The sequence below is a fragment of the Engystomops pustulosus genome, chromosome 3 (genome assembly GCF_040894005.1).
Source record: "Engystomops pustulosus chromosome 3, aEngPut4.maternal, whole genome shotgun sequence".
Taxonomy (NCBI): domain Eukaryota; kingdom Metazoa; phylum Chordata; class Amphibia; order Anura; family Leptodactylidae; genus Engystomops; species Engystomops pustulosus.
In genome coordinates this window covers 12,178,068-12,199,401 of record NC_092413.1, presented here as the reverse complement: position 1 = coordinate 12,199,401, position 21,334 = coordinate 12,178,068, and the positions used below count along the sequence as shown (strand labels likewise).

The 21,334-nt window shown below is 45.4% G+C and overlaps 1 protein-coding gene across 1 annotated transcript; it reads right to left on the bottom strand.

The window, feature by feature from the left end:
- Positions 1–508: 508 nt before the first annotated feature.
- On the bottom strand, positions 509–4,280 carry LOC140120979 (calpain-8-like). The gene is made up of 4 exons (XM_072140067.1): positions 4,029–4,280; positions 2,608–2,677; positions 1,895–2,013; positions 509–646 (listed from the first exon to the last, which is right to left on the bottom strand). The coding sequence occupies exons 1-4, from the start codon at positions 4,263–4,265 to the stop codon at positions 509–511; spliced, it is 564 nt and encodes a 187-aa protein (XP_071996168.1). The 5' UTR covers positions 4,266–4,280.
- Positions 4,281–21,334: the final 17,054 nt, after the last annotated feature.

Sequence of the window (21,334 nt, the reverse complement as noted above, 5' to 3'; positions counted from 1 at the left end):
CGACTCTAGGTATGCCTTTGGGTTGGCACATTACTATGGTCTCATGTAGCAGGGGAACTCATGCACTTTCTCTATTTACTGAAAGAAATGGGTGTCACAAAAGTTAAAGCACACCCAGGCCTCAGTCTACATCAATCACGACAGGAACAACTACTCATTTAAAAAGAGGTTCTCCTCATAAGGAGACCTCCACCTCAACATAGGTAGAGATAGAACAGACTCCTTATAGATACTCCTTTAAGATACTATGGTCTTCCCGTTTGTTCAAGTAAATCACATGTTTACAGATAGTACTACCTCCTAGTCTTCACCAACATGAAGATAGAATATTATTGCTTCCGCAAATACCTCTCCTAACAGGGTCAGTACAGACAGTACTACCTCCTCCACTCTACTTGGAAATAATCTTACATAGGACTGGACATCTGCTATGGTGGACACGAATAGCTTTCCAATTTTACATGAGATCATTGGGTGATCCGAGACATAGATCTGAACATGTTATTACTCACTTGGCGTAGGCCTTCTCCAGCAGGGCGCTCCAGAACTCATTCGCAGCTGTAGACTTGACAAATACCAGCTTCCCTCTCTTATAAGGCAGGCGATCATCCACTACGACATCCACCCACTCTCCGTACTGCCAGAACTGGGGGCGACAGATTGTAGGTCAACACAAAGGTGAAGGTGCTATTTTTACACCCAACATATGAGACATGTATCTTGTCATAGATATCGATGATAACCTTCTACGTTGTCTTGTCATGGTAACAAGCATTTGCTAATGGGTTCGTTTACTATGACTAAACATCTCATCTGCAATTTACATCCAATGCAGAACCTGCTGTCATCATCCATACAATTCTTAAACACCCCCTGCAGCCACCAGAGGGAGCTTAACCGCTTTATGTTTCATTGGTGGGGTCCACCAGCTGAGATCCCCAAGTGCCTTAGATTGATGGTGGTCTTAGCTCTTAACGAGCACAGATGGCTTTCCCCTTTTACATGAGATCATTGGGCGATCCTAGACTTGGATCTGATCATGTGGTCACCCTTGCCAGGGTACAGAATTTGCTTAAAGAGTCCATAATTTTTATAGATTTAATAACTTGAAATAATATAGGATTGAAGCATTAGTTTGCAGATAAGAACAGCAACCCACAGTTACGTGAGTTTTGGTCCACCATGGACCTTCTTCAGACACCGATTGCTGGAGGGAGAATAGCCTAGAATGAAAGGCTGCACGACATGAAGATTATATGAAGCCGGAAGAAAAAGCTCCTTTTCTACTAGTGGTATATACACCGCCGTACACCAGAGGAAGACGAGAAGATAAAAGCTGCTCTTTAATTCAGTTGAAACAAAAAAAGGAAGAAGAAAGGGGTCCACTGTGTAAAGTGGAGATGGAAACCCAAATCTGGAAGTGCTGGAGCATTTTACAAATTAAGTGATTGCAAGGTCAAGGATTCAAAGGGGACCCAATAGAAAATCTAAAAATACATATTAAAAAAATGTGCCTATTAAATTGCTTTATTATGTGAGATATCTATCCCAAATAAAAAGTAGATAAAAATGTTAAAAACTTTAAAAAGCAGCTGCTTGAAAATGTTACCACCAAAAATATCAAATCAGACAAAAAACAAGCCCCAAGTACAGCTGCATTGTCTCAAAATTAAGGTATGAATAAAATGTGGGCGTTTCAAAAGTCAAAATGGGTTCTTTTTGGCTTAGTTTCTTTTAAATTACAATATTTAAGCTAACTTTGTCCACCACTAGGGGGAGCTCAATCACTGTGTGCAATAAGCTCCCCCTAGTGGTGATAAACTTTTCTTTTTTAAATTAATTAAAGTATTTGGAGTCCAGTCTAATTTTAGACTTCTCCAAAACTTTGTATTACCTTAAAGTGAAAGATTCCGGCATAATCGGTGTCAAAATGCTGTTCTATAGGGACAACACGGAAGAGACATTCTTCATTCAGGGTCAGAGATGCTACAGAACATAGAAACCAGCAGTTACCTGTGGAAAACATAACCTGCTGTTACTGGGAAGTCATAAAATAAACGACTATTAGAATCAGAGACTCTCCATCCATTGATCACCATTGTCTTTAGGAGACTCGTTATATATCGAGTGACCAAAAAGTGCACACGAGAATTGGCTAAGGAGTCAACAAGGCAAAGGCTGGTAATGGTAGATGTGAGGAGGTGTCCATTCATATCCTATTGTCGCATCACCAGCAATAATATCTGTATGGAAGGTATGAGACAATAGGAACAGGTTTTAGATTTACTTGTCAGCTTTACTGTATAGACTGGGACAGATTGAGCAGAGCCAGGGAGCAGCAAAGATCCCCTATTCATCCCCCTTAACCATAATAAAAAATTTTGCAGCATAAAGCTGTTCCATGACCTTAACAACATAGAAGTACTCAGTTACTTAGTTTAGGCCAAATGTAATTTTTTTATTATAAAACTTTCACACTCACAGGGGTCATCATTGGAAAGTCTCTTGACAGGTCTCCAACACTTGTATATCCAATACACATTTATACAATATAATGGTCATAAGAAGTTTGGATTAGGGGCAAGAAGGGCGAATGTGACCACTTACCCAGCATTCCTTGCAGAACATCATCACGGCACGCCCCTTCTGTAATAAATTGGGGATTTGGATTTATCTCCTGTAAGATAAGGGCAGATACATTGTAACACTTGAAATAAGCATTGACAATCAATATCCATTAATGCCCCTTGCCCAGGGCCACATCTGCCATGAGGCAAGATGGAAATCTTGCTTCAGGCGGCAGATAACAGCTCCCGGAGGGAGGCGGCACTACAGTGTACAGGCTAACCATCTCAGCCAAACGTACACTCTCCGCCCTCTCTATTTCTGGAGTTTGAGTAAATGCTGAACTGGGTCTGAACTAAGATCCTCGTCCTGCCTCCCCCACATTATGCTTCCACCAACTGCAGGAGCGCCGTGTATGGGGTAAGCAGTATTGCCCTCCACTATGAGCTCTTGCTGCCCTGACTGCTCCTGACATGAAAGCTGGATCCTAAGTATCCGCTGCTACTTATTACGTTCCCTTTCACTCAATACCAGACACTTTTGTCTTTCCCCCTATTCAGAATCCTAGTACCCCCTTAGGGTACAGTCACACCAGGTGTAGGGAACCTATGGCTCGGGAGCCAGATTTGGCTCTTCTAATGGCTGCGCTGCATCTGGCTCGCAGACAGATCATTGATTAATAGCAATGGCCTTGCTTAGGTGACAGCACCTGTGTCATAGAGTAGAGCGGTATCCACTCCTCTATATTACCAAGGCGCCATTGCCTAAGCAACACCGTCACTACCTATCTACTGCAAGGCATGTGTTTTGACTACCTATCTACTGGGGCCTGTGGGCATGTCATGGGGCTACCTGTCTACTGGGAGGTATTTACTGTGGCTACCTCTCTACTGGGGGCATGTGCTATGACTACCTATCTACCTTGAGCATGTGCTGTGGCTACCTATTTACTGGGGGGCATGTGCTGTGGCTACCTATCTACTCATGGCTTGTGTCTGAGCTACCTTTCTACTGGGGGCATGTGCCATGGCTACCTATTTACTGGGGGCCGTGTGATGTGGCTACCTAATTACTGGGGGCATGTGCTGGGGCTACCTATCTACTGTGGGCAATGTACTGGGGCTACCTATCTACTGGGGGCATGTGCATTTTAAATTATGTGCAGTTCATGGCTCTCTCAGCCAAAAAGGTTCCCGACCCCTAAGTTACAAGGTGTGTTTTTGGTCTGTTATTGATTCCTTTTTAAATGCACTGATAACATATGTGTTTTTGCAGGTTTCCCATGCTGTCTGGTTTGAATCTGTTTTCCTCATTTTTGGAAGTGTAAGCAGTTGTATTAACATTTTCACAGCAGCTTACACTTCCAAAAACGGAAGAAAAACAGATTCAAACCTGCAAACGCAGGAACCCAGATGTGAATTGGTCGTCAAATATATTTTTCCATATACATACATTTTCCTCACCTTGGGTCTCTTCCAGACGAGTCCTTGCACGATGTCGGAATCGGGTCCTAGTTCATTATTTCCTAGAGACGACTGAGCAGCAGGAAATGTTGGGTCCTCAAACAAGGTCCCCGAGGCCAAGCAATGTGCCCTCAGCTCCTCAAAGTCTTGGTTCAAGTATTTTTTTGGGTTGTCATGGGTTCCATAACCAAGAGGACCAGCTTGGTTCCTGGCCACGATAGCAGCTACACTCGCCATGGTGCTGAACTTGTATCTGCAGGAGCTGAAGGCTACAGCTTCTTATATAATCAGAAGAACAGGTGTGAGGACTGACCCGAGGACAAAGAGTGGGAGAAACGATGGAGGAATTCCTGAAGAGCCGGATGTAGAGCAGGTAACCGTGCGCCTCACTCGTAACAACAGTCTCGTACCTGCATGTAAAAAACTGAGAAAATTTCCCCTAAAGGTTTTTTCTTCTTCCTTAATCAAGACATCCATCTGATAAGCCTCCCAGCTAGTGTGTAGGTGGTAGAGGATATAAACACAGAGGGGACGAGGCTAAAAAATATACAAAAACTTTTCTTACACAAGGGTCACATTCAGCTCCTTCAGAAGGTCTAAGGGTGATAAAAAGCTGAGGTCCGCTGGGGGTCCCTAAAGAGAGAATCACAAATCACATCCCATACACTATTAGTTACAGGGGCCCCTCTCTTATCAGATAAATGGAGCTCATTGACTAATAGGCGCCCCTCTTTTATCAACTACTAGGACTTCTTTGATCCCCCAGACATCAGCAACTGAGGGTCTTCTCCCTTATTTTTTACAGTCTCTTCCTGTTCAGTTTGTCTGTCTTAACTGGAGGAGGACCCTGCAACACCCTGATGAATTTCTTGGGTTGAAGCTGGTCACCCAACAAAAGAAATGACTATTGGCTACTGTAGGCCACCGTACTATTGACTGGTGGACCCCAGATAACGTTGATAACCGCACATGGAAGCCCTTCCCTTCCCCCCCTTATGATAAAGTGGTGATGCAGTGAATATGGACTCTATGTACTATTGCATGATAATGGATGATGGTGTCGGTGGAGTAAGGTTATCTCACTATCACACTCCTCCCTATCTGCCCTTCAAAGGGCAATTGTGAAAACTGGTGAATTATTTCCTTCACCAGATTCAGCCTGACCTAGCTCTCTCCAGGCAAGGTGACACAGGGCTGGATTATTAGAAGGTCTCCAGGGGCGCCCACCCCGGGGCCACCACCAGAGCTGCAGTTTTGGATTAAAAATCCTGCCGAACATGTAGCATCCAGGGACCTGAGGTTGAAATAGGTCCTACTACAGCATAACAGACCGGATGGTTACAGTCCACCATGTTATCTTGTGTATGAGTTTGGGGATATGGTAGCAGGTGTTGGAACATTCCTATAATTATCATAATTAACACAAGGCTTCTGCTCCCCATCAAGTCAGTGATTATGGATTATGTTGTCTGTGGGAGCGTGGGCCTGGAATCCAAGCAGCTCCAGTATGAGTCCATTTTAATTTACCCACATAACCCCTGCACCCAGTAACTCCCAACCAGTAACTCCCACATACACCGATGTCACCTCCTGTACCCTTCATCTACAAGCCAACCACCGGTAACTAAGCTCCTACAAGTAAAGTGTCCCTTAGTGACTTGTGACGTACTGTATTAGTATGTAACGAGTCCTTAATGGGAGGGTGTAGAGGGTTCCCAGGCTGATCCCTCTACATACAAGCCACGTGTTTGCTGCATATTGCAGTAAACACCCACCGATAACTTCCGTGATTGGAGCTTGTTAAGGAGCAGGCATAAACGGGAAAACAGTCGCAATTCCTGGCTTGTACATCAGGTTTCAGGAGTACAAGCCCTAATAAAATTGTCCCTATATCAGGTACATTTTATATTTTCAATCAACTCCTTATTTTGGGCCCTATGTTTATGTGACCGTTTGGTGTCTGAGGAGCGAGGTGGTTGCAGACAGATATGCAGTTTAGGGAGACACAGTAACCACAGCTGAAAAAAATATTAACATTATGGAGGCCTCCACCAGATTTTGTGCCCAGAGGCCTCCATCGACCTTAATCCAGCCCCGGGGTCACATGTCCATCCTGGCCAATCACATTCAAGTACAGGACAATAGGGCTGAAAACTGCTCAGTTGTCAATCAACCAGCCTCCCATGTTTTCCCAATCACAAACCCCAAACATCTGACTGACATTCCAATGTTTGGTATGGGCTCCAATTTGGGTCTTCATGTTTACTTCAAATGCACCTACCACCAGAAAGAAGGACTGTATGCAAATCAGCCTGGGGGCCTCCAGGTGTTAATGGAGCCCCTGGAGCCCCTCAGGCTCATTTGCATACAGTCATTTATTTTGGTGGTACAAATATTAGGTAATATCATTTAAAAACTTCATTCTCTTCATCTGGTCATCTATCCTCCTACACACATTCTACTGTCATGTCCTGAAGTTATATATCTTCCCGCTTTTTCCCTGCAGAGCAACTCAAACCAAAATTCATACCTCCCACTCACCTCCCACTCTCATTGCCTCTGGTGCTTAGTCTTCTCCACCATCCAGGTCCTTATCTACTATTACACTTCCTTGCTTTGGTTAGATACATGTGTGCATCTTGTGTCATCATTCCTAGTAGTTTGTTGTCCATTGCTTCCTCAAGTTTGTAGATGGAGATAAAACAGGCCTCAATTCAAAACATAAAATGTAATAACGACATATAAAACATAAAAGTACAATAAAAGATGACAGTAAACATAGTCCCACATTGAGGAGATTTCGGAACCTTTTCCTGCTACCACCTCGGATATAGACAACGGCCTAAGGCCGAAGACTCCCTTCATTGACCAATGGACAAAAACGAGTGCTTGGGCTTGGGCAGACGCTCTTCTCTGTACACTGCTTTTCCTTTGATTATGAGAGAAGTCTTATGGTCATCTACTGCCGAGTAGTGAGGAGCAGGTCCGAACTCTCATATTCAGGTCTGTACCGAATTTCATCCGCATCATGGTAGATGTCCTGTGATGGTCCGCTGTCCATATCCTCCAGCCCAAGTTATGCTTAGAGCTGGAGGGGTTTCACACTCGTTGTCGGAGGATATCCGATTTGTGCGTGGTGGTGGGAAAGAAGAGAAGAAACAGCGCTACCTCGTAAAGAACGTAATGTCACGGGGGAAAGGGTATGGGTCACTCACCAATTCACTCACCAAGGTCACTCACCAATTCACATATGCAATTAGCACATGTAGGATGCAATTCCAGCAGCCAGTGGTCTCCTGTAGATCGACAGTGCCCAGGCCAGATCCTGGGGCTGAAGAGAATCAATGTGCAAAACCCAAGGGAGGACAGGAGTATCGGCGCTCAGAAAATCCTCAAGGATCCAATGGAGTTAGCTCATTCAGAGCGATGAATTTATTTCTTACAAGTTTTAAAAATTTTACATTTTTAACTGTTTTTTGTTTTTTAAAACTTGTAAGAAATAAATTCATCGCTCTGAATGAGCTAACTCCATTGGATCCTTGAGGATTTTCTGAGAGCTGATACTCCTGTCCTCTCTTGGATTTTGCACATCCAACCCAAGTTAGGCATCTGGGAACTCTATGTGGCACATTTACTTACCTGGTCCAGTCGCGATCCCGCTGCGCATTTTCCGACGCTGATTCGGGTCTGCCGGGATTCACTAAGGTCCGTGCGCCCGATATCCACCAGATGTCGCTGCTGCGCTGAGGTCCGCCGGAGTTCACCTTCTTCTTCCCGGTGCATGTGAGTGCTGATCTTGCGACACAAATTCTTTTTAAAATTCCTCGTTTTTTCCGAATCCGTCGGGTTGTCCGACGGCCACGCCGATTTCTGTGGCGTGAAAGCCAACGCCAATGCGCCACAATCCGATCATGTGCGGCAAAATCCCAGGGCAATTCAGGGCAAAACAGAAATATTCGGGAATCCCGACGAAAGTGCGCCACTCGGTCCATTAGTAAACGATCCCCTATGTCCGCAACTGGGGCAGGTGGACGCCCATGAAATCCCAGCAAGGTGAGTTATCATAGAGTATTAGTGACTGCTCTATGACTTGAAGCTTGAGACGTTCTTCCTCTTATGAATGGGGGGTGAGGGCTCACAAATAGGTGGTGCGGGTTGAAGACAAACCAATGGAACTTGAGGGACTCTTTGCGATGTAATCTACCAATGCCTCAACTTTGTCTGGTTGCTCCATTCTGCGAGCGTTTTTGTGGCCTACAAGAATAAACTGCAAACCCTGATGCCTACCACAGGACGGTGTAACAGGCACAATGTAACAGGTCCTCCTGCAGCACCAGAACCTCCACCACCACCAACAGCACCACCACCACCACGTCCCTGTCCCTTATTCCTTCATTTTAATACACTCCCAGTTCTTGTAAGATGTTCCGAGTACACACCCTCAGTGGCTGCTCTATAAGAAGGTCTGGCAGTGCACACTCAGTACTTACCTTGAAAACTCCAATTATTTAAAGTTTATAGCTGCCCTCCCTGTCATTGTAGCTGCCTCCTTTTCGATGAACAGTGCTCGTGGGTCTCCTCATCTCTACCCATACAGCATTTCATTTTTTTAACTAATTTTTTAAATTATTATTTAGTTTAAAAAAATTTTTTTTTATCATATGTTATTATGCTAAGTACTTTCCCTAGGGCAACTACCCAGTTACTACCCACATTTTACCCCCCAGAGCTAAATAAGATGATGGTGCAGAGAGCTATCCGCATCAGAACCTCAGCATGTGATCACAATTCAAGCCATTTGAATGCGTCAAAAACGCAGCTAAAAATGTGACGTAACGCATTGTGGGGCACATTTACTAAGGGTCCGAATCGCGCATTTCCGATTCCCGAAAACCCGACGGATTCTGAAAAAAACGCAGAATTTAAAACCTCGGCGCAGTAGCGACACCTGGTGGAAGTCGGACGAACGAGCTTGCTGAATCGCCGGAAGACCCGAATCCTTGTCGGAGAACGCGTCGCTGGATCGTGACAGGACCGGGTAAGTAAATGAGTCCCAATGTGTGAACTTGGCTCCAGTTACGGTCACACATGACATTTGTGCTGTTTTCACTTCCAGCAATGTAGAACAAAGCTTTCCAACCAGCCAGCATAGTAAGATGTAAAACGCATTGCAAACGCCACGTCTGACCGCACCCTTAAGAGTCGCCATCTTCCTGGGGTGTGGCTACAGTGCTTAAAAATGCAGGCCACGGCTTCAAATACATATGTCCAAAATTTAGAGTAGTTGTCCACAAGAGCGGATAAGACCACCATGGGCCCTGGGCTGTAGGAATATTATAGGCACTACAAGTCTGGAGTAACTTCCTACATCTGGTACTAGAATCAGCTTCTTGTCAGTGTCCCTTCTGCTGCTCTCACTCTGCGGTTTCAGGACCCTTGGATGACTTTCAAAGGTCCTGAAATGGCTCTTGTGTACATGTGTATTGAGTACAGTATGAACACATGTATGAGGATTTCATAGGTGAAGGTCCTTCTCAGAATAAAATTTGGTGGGTGGTTTGGGTGTCCATAGGCCACCTAGAAGGCTTGGGCCCCGGGCTGCCGCCCAAACCACCCATATTGTAATCCATAACTGGTTGTCCACTCCTGCACATAACCAACGCACGTGGCTTGCGTTCATGTCGATTTGAGAAATTTGCAACAAAAAGTCTAAAAGAAAAACACAAAAATTTCTACCTGCCAGGACAAGAAAAACTAAAAATGTAACACAGGAGAAAAAAATACATACAATGAACATACAACATAAAATGAACATACATAAGACACAAAAATAAAAGTCTCAATTATACCACACAAAAAAAACCTACAAAGATACATGTCCCCCATTGTGTGAATGTGGCCTAAAAATGTACAGGTAATATTTCCATGTGGCAGTAGGTGGGCCCCTAGAATCTGGTCGCCCCCAGTCCTGTGTGTGAGGTAACATAGTATTTTGTCTTCTGCACCCACACTCGTTGCCTCTGGCTCCTCATCTTCTATATCATCCAGGTTCATCAATATTTTACATTCCTTTTCTAGTATTACTTCATTGCTTTGGTTATTTATACTGTATATATATATATATATATATATATATGTATACAGAGCCCTGCGAAAGTATTCAGCCCCCCTTGAACTTTTCTACCTTTTGCCACAATTCAGGCTTCAAACACAAAGGGGCAGATTTACTTACCCGGTCCATTCGCGATCCCGCGACGCGTTGTCCGCCGTGGATTCGCGTCCTGCCGGGATTCACTAAGATCGTGCGCCCGTCGTCCACCAGGTGTCGCTGCTCCGCCAAGGTCCACCGAAGTTCACCATCCTCTTCCTGGTGCATGTAAGTGCGTGTCAAGCGACACAATTTTTTTTAAAAAAAACCTGGTTTTTCAGAATCCGTCGGGTTTTCCGACGGCCACGCCCCCCATTTCCGTCGCATGAAACACGGCACCGATGCGACACAATCCGATCGAGTGCGCCAAAAAACCAGGGCAAAAAGGTGCAAAACGGTAATTTTCGGGAAACCCGACGAAAAGGAGCGATTTGGCCCCTTAGTAAATGAGCCATAAGAGATAAAATTATAATTTTTTTTGGTAAAGAATCAACAATTGTGACAAAATTGTGAAGTGGAACGAAATTTATTGGATATTTTAAACTTTTGTAAATATAAACTTTTTTAATATTATTCGGCCTCTTTACTTTCGGTGCAGCAAACTCCCTCCATGTTCAGTCTCTGAATGATCCAGCGTCGTCCTAAATGACTGATGATGAGAAATATAACCCACCTGTGTCATCAGGTCTCCGTATAAATCCACCTGCTCTGTGAGAGTTTCCGGGTTCTGCATCATGAAGGAACACACCAGGCAGGTCCGGGATACTGTTGTGGAGAAGTATAAAGCTGAATTTGGATACAAAAAGATTTCAGAAACTTCAGCATCCCACAGAGCCGTGTAAGAGCCTCATATTGTACTTGACCCTAAAAAATCTACCAAGACCCGGCCGTCCCTCTAACCTTCATCTCATACAACGAGAAGACTGATCAGAGATGCAGCCAAGAGGCCCCTGATCCCTCTGGATGATCTGCAGAGATCTACAGCCGCGGGGGGAGAGTCTGTCCATAGGGGAACAATCAGTCACTGCACAAACCTGACCTTTATGGAAGAGGCAAGAAGAAGCCATTTCTCACAGAGATCCAGAAAAGGCCAACGGGGAGACAACTCACATGTAGAAGAAGGTGTTCTGGTGAGATGACACCAAAGTCCAACTTTTTGAGGCAGGCACTGTATATATGCGAGGCTGGCGCTGTATATATGTGAGGCTGGCACTGTATATATGCGAGGCTGGCGCTGTATATATGTGAGGCTGGCACTGTATATATGTGAGGCTGGCGCTGTATATATGTGAGGCTGGTGCTGTATATATGTGAGGCTGGCACTGTATATATGTGAGGCTGACACTGTATATATGTGAGGCTGGCGCTGTATATATGTGAGGCTGGCACTGTCTATACGTGAGGCTGGCACTGTATATATGTGAGGCTGACACTGTATATATGTGAGGCTGGCACTGTATATATGTGAGGCTGGCACTGTCTATAAGTGAGGCTGGCACTGTATATATGTGAGGCTGGCACTGTATATATGTGAGGCTGGCGCTGTATATATGTGAGGCTGGCACTGTCTATATGTGAGGCTGGTGCTGTATATATGTGAGGCTGGCACTGTATATATGTGAGGCTGGCACTGTATATATGTGAGGCTGGCGCTGTATATATGTGAGGCTGGCACTGTATATATGTGAGGCTGGCACTGTCTATATGTGAGGCTGGCACTGTATATATGTGAGGCTGGCGCTGTATATATGTGAGGCTGGCACTGTATATATGTGAGGCTGGCGCTGTCTATATGTGAGGCTGGCGCTGTCTATATGTGAGGCTGGTGCTGTATATATGTGAGGCTGGCACTGTATATATGTGAGGCTGGTGCTGTATATATGTGAGGCTGGCACTGTATATATGTGAGGCTGGCGCTGTATATATGTGAGGCTGGCACTGTATATATGTGAGGCTGGCGCTGTATATATGTGAGGCTGGCGCTGTATATATGTGAGGCTGGCACTGTATATATGTGAGGCTGGCACTGTATATATGTGAGGCTGGCGCTGTATATATGCGAGGCTGACGCTGTCTATATGTGGGGCTGGTGCTGTATATATGTGAGGCTGGCACTGTCTATATGTGAGGCTGGCACTGTATATATGTGAGGCTGGCACTGTATATATGTGAGGCTGGCACTGTATATATGTGAGGCTGGCGCTGTATATATGTGAGGCTGGCACTGTATATATGTGAGGCTGGCGCTGTCTATATGTGAGGCTGGCGCTGTATATATGTGAGGCTGGCGCTGTATATATGTGAGGCTGGCACTGTATATATGTGAGGCTGGCGCTGTATATATGTGAGGCTGGCACTGTATATATGTGAGGCTGGCGCTGTCTATATGTGAGGCTGGCGCTGTATATATGTGAGGCTGGCGCTGTATATATGTGAGGCTGGCACTGTATATATGTGAGGCTGGCGCTGTCTATATGTGAGGCTGGCGCTGTATATATGTGAGGCTGGCGCTGTCTATATGTGAGGCTGGCGCTGTCTATATGTGAGGCTGGCACTGTCTATATGTGAGGCTGGCACTGTATATATGCGAGGCTGGCGCTGTATATATGTGAGGCTGGCACTGTATATATGTGAGGCTGGCGCTGTATATATGTGAGGCTGGCGCTGTATATATGTGAGGCTGGCACTGTCTATATGCGAGGCTGGCACTGTATATATGTGAGGCTGGCACTGTATATATGTGAGGCTGGCACTGTCTATATGCGAGGCTGGCATTGTATATGTGTGTATATACACTCACCGGCCACTTTATTAGGTACACCTGTCCAACTGTTTGTTAACACTTAATTTCTAATCAGCCAATCACATGGCGGCAGTGCATTTAGGCATGTAGACATGGTCAAGACAATCTCCTGCAGTTCTCCCGAGCATCAGTATGGGGAAGAAAGGTGATTTGTGGCCTCTGAACGTGGCATGGTTGTTGGTGCCAGAAGGGCTGGTCTGAGTATTTCAGAAACTGCTGATCTACTGGGATTTTCACGCACAACCATCTCTAGGGTTTACAGAGAATGGTCCGAAAAAGAAAAAACATCCAGTGAGCGGCAGTTCTGTGGGCGGAAATGCCTTGTTGATGCCAGAGGTCAGGAGAGAATGGGCAGACTGGTGCGAGCTGATAGAAAGGCAACAGTGACTCAAATCGCCTCCCGTTACAAGCAAGGTAGGCAGAAGAGCATCTCTGAACGCACAGTACCGCAAACTTTGAGGCAGATGGGCTACAGCAGCAGAAGACCACACTGGGTGCCACTCCTTTCAGCTAAGAACAGGAAATTGAGGCTACAATTTGCACAAGCTCATCGAAATTGGACAGTAGAAGATTGGAAAAACGTTGCCTGGTCTGATGAGTCTCGATTTCTGCTGCAACATTTGGATGGTAGGGTCAGAATTTGGCGTCAACAACATGAAAGCATGGATCCATCCTGCCTTGTATCAACGGTTCAGGCTGGTGGTGGTGGTGTCATGGATCCATCCTGCCTTGTATCAGCGGTTCAGGCTGGTGGTGGTGGTGTCATGATGTGGGGAATATTTTCTTGGCACTCTTTGGGCCCCTTGGTACAACGCCACAGCCTACCTGAGTAATGTTGCTGCCCATGTCCATCCCTTTATGAGCACAATGTACCCTGTAACATCTGATGGCTACTTTCAGCAGGATAATGCGCCATGTCATAAAGCTGGAATCATCTCAGACTGGTTTCTTGAACATGACAATGAGGTCACTGGACACAAATGGCTCCACAGTCACCAGATCTCAATCCAATAGAGCATCTTTGGGATGTGGTGGTACGGGAGATTCGCATCATGGATGTGCAGCCGACAAATCTGCGGCAACTGTGTGATGCCATCATGTCAATATGGACCAAAATCTCTGAGGAGCTTCCAGCACCTTGTTGTATCTATGCCACGAAGAATTGAGGCAGTTCTGAAGGCAAAAGGGGGTCCAACCCGTTACTAGCATGGTGTACCTAATAAAGTGGCCGGTGAGTGTATATATATATATGTATCCATCCTAGACAATTCTTATATGTTTTTTGTTCAATTTGTAGATTGAGATAAAATAAACCTCAATTAAAAAAAATACAAATATCATAAACAGAACAATAAAAGTTACCCGGAAAACGTTTTTCTTTGTACACGGCTTTTCCTTTGGTTGGTTTATAAAGTACCTTCAGTGCCAGGAGAGAAGTCTTATGGTCATCTACTGCCGAGTAGTGGTGAGCGGTACTGAATCATCAAGTCCTGCACCCACAACCCCCAAAGCCGACCAGCTGCCAATGTTCTTGTTTCAGGTTTTCAGAAACCGATGAGCAGCCAATCAACCATCTTGGAGCCCCTTAGCGACCACAGTCATGTCCGCTGTGGGCAATGTTGTGATTGGCCAGACAGGACATGTGACTCTGCAATGTGAGACCCCATTACAAGCAGGAGACAGAACTTGGGAGAGGTTGCTGCTACATAGGGACAGTCAGTTAGAGACTTCTCAAATACCAACAATTTCCCTTTTCAGGGGACAGGAGGGTCCTGTGATTAGGGACAGGTGGAAATGTGTAATACTTGCCCTTTTTAGGGCACAGTCAATAACTGCATTAAGCTATCAAGCTCCAGCAATATTTTAAAGGCAAATTTTCAGTACAGTTTTCAGTTCCGGCATCAGGGAACAATATATTAAAGGTGGAGTCACAGTAAAGTTTCCAGCATCATCCAGTGATATCTTAAAGATAAATTCTCTGTACAATTTGTAGTTCCTACATCATACAGTCTTAAGTTAAAATACCAGTCTGAGACCTATTTCCATCAGTCTAACCATACAGTGCTAGTCCTTTGTGCAGGTTTTAAAGTCTTTGCATCAGTGGTAACTAAGACTAACAGTCTAGGACAGTGATGGCGAACCTTTTAGAGACTGAGTGCCCAAACTACAACAAAGACCCGCTTATTTATCGCAAAGTGCCAACACAGAAATTCTATTTGTGATTTATACTCCCTTCTCTGTCACAGTTTTCATTGATACCAGCACCTGAGGCACCAATAAAGCAGAAAATAGTCCCAGGTAGAGCTGTCACTTTAAAATAGCTCTGTGCATAGCAAGTCCTGGGCTGTCTGGGACTGCAGGAATATACCTGGAGTCATCTCTGGTGATGCCCTGAGTGCCCACAGAAAGGGCTCTGAGTGCCACCTCTGGCACCAGTGCCATAGGTTCGCCATCACTGGTCTAGGATCTATTTGCATGAGTGTTAACTCACATTACCAGTTTTACAAGCATTTGCAGCGGTGTTAACTTACATTTTCAGTCTTAGACCTATTTTCATAAAAAACGGAAGTGAACTCATGTCAGTTCGAGCAGATCCGAGCAGCAGATTCGAGCAGCACACGTTGCGAGTGTGATGCGAGTTCATAGCATCACATTCGCGAGTGTAGAAGGGGCCTAAGCCCCCCAATCTGTCTCTTTCTACTTATTGGTTCCCCCCTTAAACGTAGGCCAATGTTTGGGGGACGTTCCCTCCCTAGATAAGGTGTGAACATGTTACAATACAGACAGACAAACACAATAAGGCAAGGTATACAATCCGGGCCTGCAACAGCCGGAGTAACAATAAGCAAATCTTAATCCAAAGAGAATAGTCAAGACACAGGCAAGAGATCAGAAACCAGAAAATACAAGAGAAGAGCTGTGGACACAGCAAGATAGCAGTGTGACCAGCCAGGAGTCCTGGATACTTATAGAGAACCTAGGCCCTGCCACAGCAGATGGCCACGCATGCGCGTTCTACTCCATTAGTCTGAGGAGCGGCGAGGAGGTGGTCGGACCCCTCGTTTTCGCAATCTGCGGGGGTCTCAGCACTGAGACTCCCACTGATCAGCAAGTTAGGCCCTATCCCATGGAAAGGGCCTAACTTGCCTTCATGGGAAAACCCCTTTAACTGATGACGAACCCGGTCCGGGCATCGAAATGCGACTCATATCCACGCCTTTTTAACAAGTTTTTAGTTATATGTATCTTTTTTATACATAGAAATTTTTTTAAAGTAAAAACGATTTTTTTCCATGATTTTTCCATGAATATAAAGCTCGAAACTCTTTCTTGGATATAAAATAAAAAATATACTCTAGAGTTACTCTATCTTCACTGCTGCCCAGATCCCATCATCATACGATATACTAGAATTATTCTGCTATCTTCACTGCTGCCCGGATCCCATCATCATACACTATACTAGAATTATTCACTAGTATACACAGAAAGCGCCGCTGGATCGTGAATGGGCCGGGTCAGTAAATCTGCCCCATTGTGATGGCATCATGGCCGACAGGTTCACCGAGGCCAGGACTATACTCCTATTGAAACCTTATAAAAACCCTGACTCTCTTAAATCCTACCGCCCCAAAAACTTAGCTTAATAACGATTATAAAACTCATGACATCCATTCTGGCCTCTCGTCTGCAATCTATTCTACCTCATATATTACACCCGACCCAGGCAGGATTACAAAGGGGCGCCACTCATCCAAAAACATTCGGCGTGTGATAGCAGGACTAGAAAACGAGGGCCAGGTCTCGATGCTGTTAGGGCTTGATGCGGAGAAAGCCTTTGATTCGGTCTCCTGGCCTTTCTTACAAGCAACATTGGGCCAAAGGAACTTTAGTAGACGCTTCCAAAATTTAATCGACTTGTTATATACATGGTATCGCAAGCCCCACCAATACTAATGCTAAATAAATACACAACAACGACTTTTTGGAACAATTTTGGCCGCGGCGTTTATTATGGGTTACATAAATAACTTAATAAATAATCAATTCATAAATCCTCATTTAAATAAATAAATAATCAATTAAATAAATATTCTTTAAAAACCACCATAACAATTCCAACTCATGTAATAACTCTCAAGTTAAAATTAATAAACCAGTCCACCCAGCAATGACTGGGTGACTAAATCCCACTAGTAGACGCCAGCGACAAATTACATAATACGTAAAATAAAGGGAGGGGGGGCGGGACGATAACTGTTTCTTCTTTTCTAGCTGGACTTGAAGAACTTCTCTCTCCAGCTTCACCTGATGAACTGCTTGACCAGCCAGAACTCCTTTCATTTATCACCTTCTGTGTTTCCCGCCTAAAAACAGCAGCCAATCAGCTGTTCAGTTCCAGATGTTTTGCCCAGCAACTGGAAGCTTCCAGAGAAGACTGTACCAACTACTGGACTAGGGAAATAAAACTTCACATTTACCACAGCAACAGCACATACCATTCTTATACTATCTCTATTAACCCTATACATACCTAACTCCTACAAATCACTAAAGCTATAACTCACATACACTAACTAATGACAGAAGGGGGAAGGGGGGGGGGCTGTGATACCATGCGTCCCCCAGCTTACAACTGGGGGGCCCCTATCAGGATCCCACACTACGATCACGGTTAACAAAAGGAACACTCCACAGATTGATATATTTAGAGAAACCAGAAAGGGCTGCCCAATATCCCCTCTTCTCTTCAATATCTCTCTAGACCCCCTGCTCCACGACTTACACACCACCTCCAGCTTCAGGGCATACAACTGGGAACCAGAAATATCGGAGTCTCTGCTTGTGCAGATGATTTATTGTCTTGTCTTCTCAGGCATATATCTAAGTGGTTTTGCCAGCAGCTCCACCTGCTGATAGGTTCTTGTATTGCAGCCTCATTTATTCTGCCTCATGTTTCCCTGCAGACTAACCTTTTCCTACTTAGGCTTCCTTACTTTCCCATCATGCCTTTCTCTAGCCTGGCCCCATGCCTCTGCAGCAGCCATCTTGCTCCATAGAAGCAGCACATGCTAATGTCTCTCTCTTGGACAGTTAGTTTATCTGTTGTTTTCCTCATCATAGAACAGTCAGTGAGTTATTATATAATTCATGTGTCTTACAGAATGTGATGTACTGATATATGCCGTGAATCTTGTACTGAATGCTGTTATTTTCTTGTAGTTTTACACTGATCCTATTAATAAAAGTTGAGAAGGACCCCCTGCGTCCAGCGCAATGCATTGATAGGAAAAGAGTTTAGCTGTCTGACAAACTCGTTCACAGGGACGGATTGAGGGTGTCAGAACAGTAAAACGACTACTATATAACGGGGTTGAAGCACAGATACTGGGGGTCATTTACTAAGGGCCCGATTCGCGTTTTCCCGACGTGTTACCCGAATATTTCCGATTTGCGCCGATTTCCCCTGTATTGCCCCGGGATTTTGGCGCATGAGATCGGATTTTGGCGCATCGGCGCTGGCATGCACGCGACGGAAATTGGGGGGCGTGGCCGAACGAAAACCTGACGGATTCGGAAAAACCACCGCATTTAAAAAAACAAAAAGTGTCGCGGAGCTTGCACTTACCTTCACTAGGAATAGGCCGGTGAACTTGAGTGCATTTCAGTGGACTTCAGCGCAGCAGCGCCACCTGGTGGACGTCGGAGGAACTGCCTTAGTGAATCCCGGCCGGACCCGAATCCACCGCAGAGAACGCGCCGTTGGATCGTGAATGGACCGGGTAAGTAAATCTGCCCCACTGTCTTCTATCAACAAGCAGTCAAGTAGCATATAGCCACAATGTCAGACAGAGGATCTGCTGCACGGTCCCATGTCGGCTCAGCAGCTTCCAGGACCTCTAAGAGCAGCCTCGCAGCTGCAACCGCCAGGGTGAAGGCAGAAGCCGCCAAAGTGAGAGCTGCCTTTACTGAAAAGGAATTGAAATTAAAGAAGGAAAAGGCACACCTAGAAGCCGATCTTGCAAAACTTGCTGCGGACATGGAAGCTGAGGCGCAGGCTTTAGAAGCAGCAGTATGTGGCACTTGTGAAGGAGCCAGCATAAAACTCGGACCTGAACTTGGTCATCAGGATATCTCTTAGAGCACTTCAGATTACGTGCTACAGCAAGCCCAGTTAGACCAGTACCTACATCCACTTCAAAGAGTGAGATCAAACTCTGCTGATGATCTAAGACAACATCCTGTCATTCAGTCAACAACCCTCACACACCACCATAAGCACGAAGGTAATTCTGTCTACCAATCACCCTGCATGCAACCTGCATCCAGACCGATGAATCCCCACCACTCAGTGACCGCTTTCAAGAAAGAAGGTGCTGACTATTACTACCGTGACAGCAATGCATTCTATGACAATTACTCAACTAATCCTCAGCACAGCTATGCTCATCCAGATCACCCTCTCAGAGACCAAGAGCCACCACCTTTCCTTCAGTTCTTTGCACGCCGTGAGCTGCTCACCAAAGGTCTCTCAAAATGTAACGACCGGCCTGAAAGTTACAGAGCACGGAGAGCTTCTTTCAGGACTGCCACAGCAGGCCTTGACCTCTCTGCAAGCGAAGAGTTGGACCTGTTAGTGAAGTGGCTAAGAGACGAGTTGACAGAGCACGCAAAACGCATTAGGGATATTAACATCAACTACCCGAGCAGAGGCTTGGACATGTTATGGGAGAGGCTCAATGAGTGCTACGGCTCCTCAGAGATGATAGAAGAATCCCTCTTTAAAAGGTTACAGGACTTTCCTAAAATCTCAAACAAAAGCTTTCACAAGCTAAGAGAATTGAGCGACCTCTGGACAGAACTACAAGTTGCCAAGTCTTAAGGAGACCTGCTAGGCCTCACATCCTTAGATACAGCTAGAGGCATCAAATTCATAGTGCAGAAGCTACCTTACAGTTTACAGGAGAAATGGATGAACCCGGGGCTCAGAGTACAAAGAAAGACACAATGGGGCAGATTTACTTACCCGGTCCATTCGCGATCCAGCGGCGCGTTCTCTGCGGTGGATTCGGGTCCGGCCGGGATTCACTAAGGTAGTTCCTCCGCCGTCCACCAGGTGGCACTGCTGCGCTGAAGTTCCATGATGCTCGCTGGAATGCCCTGAAGTTCACCGGCCTATACCTGGTGAAGGTAAGCGCAAGTCCCGCGACACTTTTTTTTTAAAAATGCGGTGGTTTTTCCGAATCCGTCGGGTTTTCGTTCGGCCACGCCCCCGATTTCCGTCGCGTGCATGCCAGCGTCGATGCGCCACAATCCGATCGGGGCAATTCAGGGGAAATCGTCGCAAATCGGAAATATTCGGGTAACGCGTCAGGAAAACGTGAATCGGGCCCTTAGTAAATTACCCCCAATGTGCAGCTCCCACCATTCTTCTTTTTTGTAGATTTCGTACATCAACAGGTGAAGATCAGGAATGATCCTAGTTTTGACCTTTCCACCGTAGACTTCGGCAACCAAGGTACAGGTATCCTGCTTTAATGCGTAACCCCAGAGGCACACCTATCACCGTACACAAAACAAATGTATCTCCTGCCGATTTATCATATAAGACTGATAGTATACCAGAAACCAGTGGGACACTAATAAAAGACCCAAACACTGAGTGCCCCTTACATAAAAAGCCTCACTCATTGCAGAACTGTAGAAGTTTTAGGAACAAATCTCTCAACCCCTTAACGCTCTGCGCAGTAGCTCTACGGCGCAGAGGTATGAGGGATGTATGAAGAGGGCTCACAGGCTGAGTCCTCTTCATACAGAGGTGGGGGTTTTTGCATTTTGCAGAAAACCCCCACCGCTAATAACCGTGGTCGGTGCTTGCACCGATCGCGGCTATTAACCCTGTCATCACCGAGCCCCCGAACGTCATCGGGGGGCGGCGATCGGTTGCCATGGTAGCCTCGGGTCTTCGTTTGACCCGAGACTATCTGGCTTCTGCAGATTCGTTACAATGAGCCAGTGGCTCATTGTAATGAATGAGCTGCAAAAATGCCATATATTGCAATACAGAAGTATATGGTAGGAGCGATCTGACCATCTAGGGTTAATGTACCCTTAGATGGTCTAAGAAATAGTGGGAAAAAAAAAGTTAAAAAAAAAAAAAATAATAATAAAATATTAAAAGTTCAAATCACCCCCCTTTCCCTAGAACGGATATAAAACATAATAAACAGTAAAAATCACAGACACATTAGGTATCGCCGCGTCCCAAAATGCCCGATCTATCAAAATATAAAAACGGTTACGGCCGGCGGTGACCTCCGAGGCGGGAAATGGCGCCCAAATTTACGAAATGCG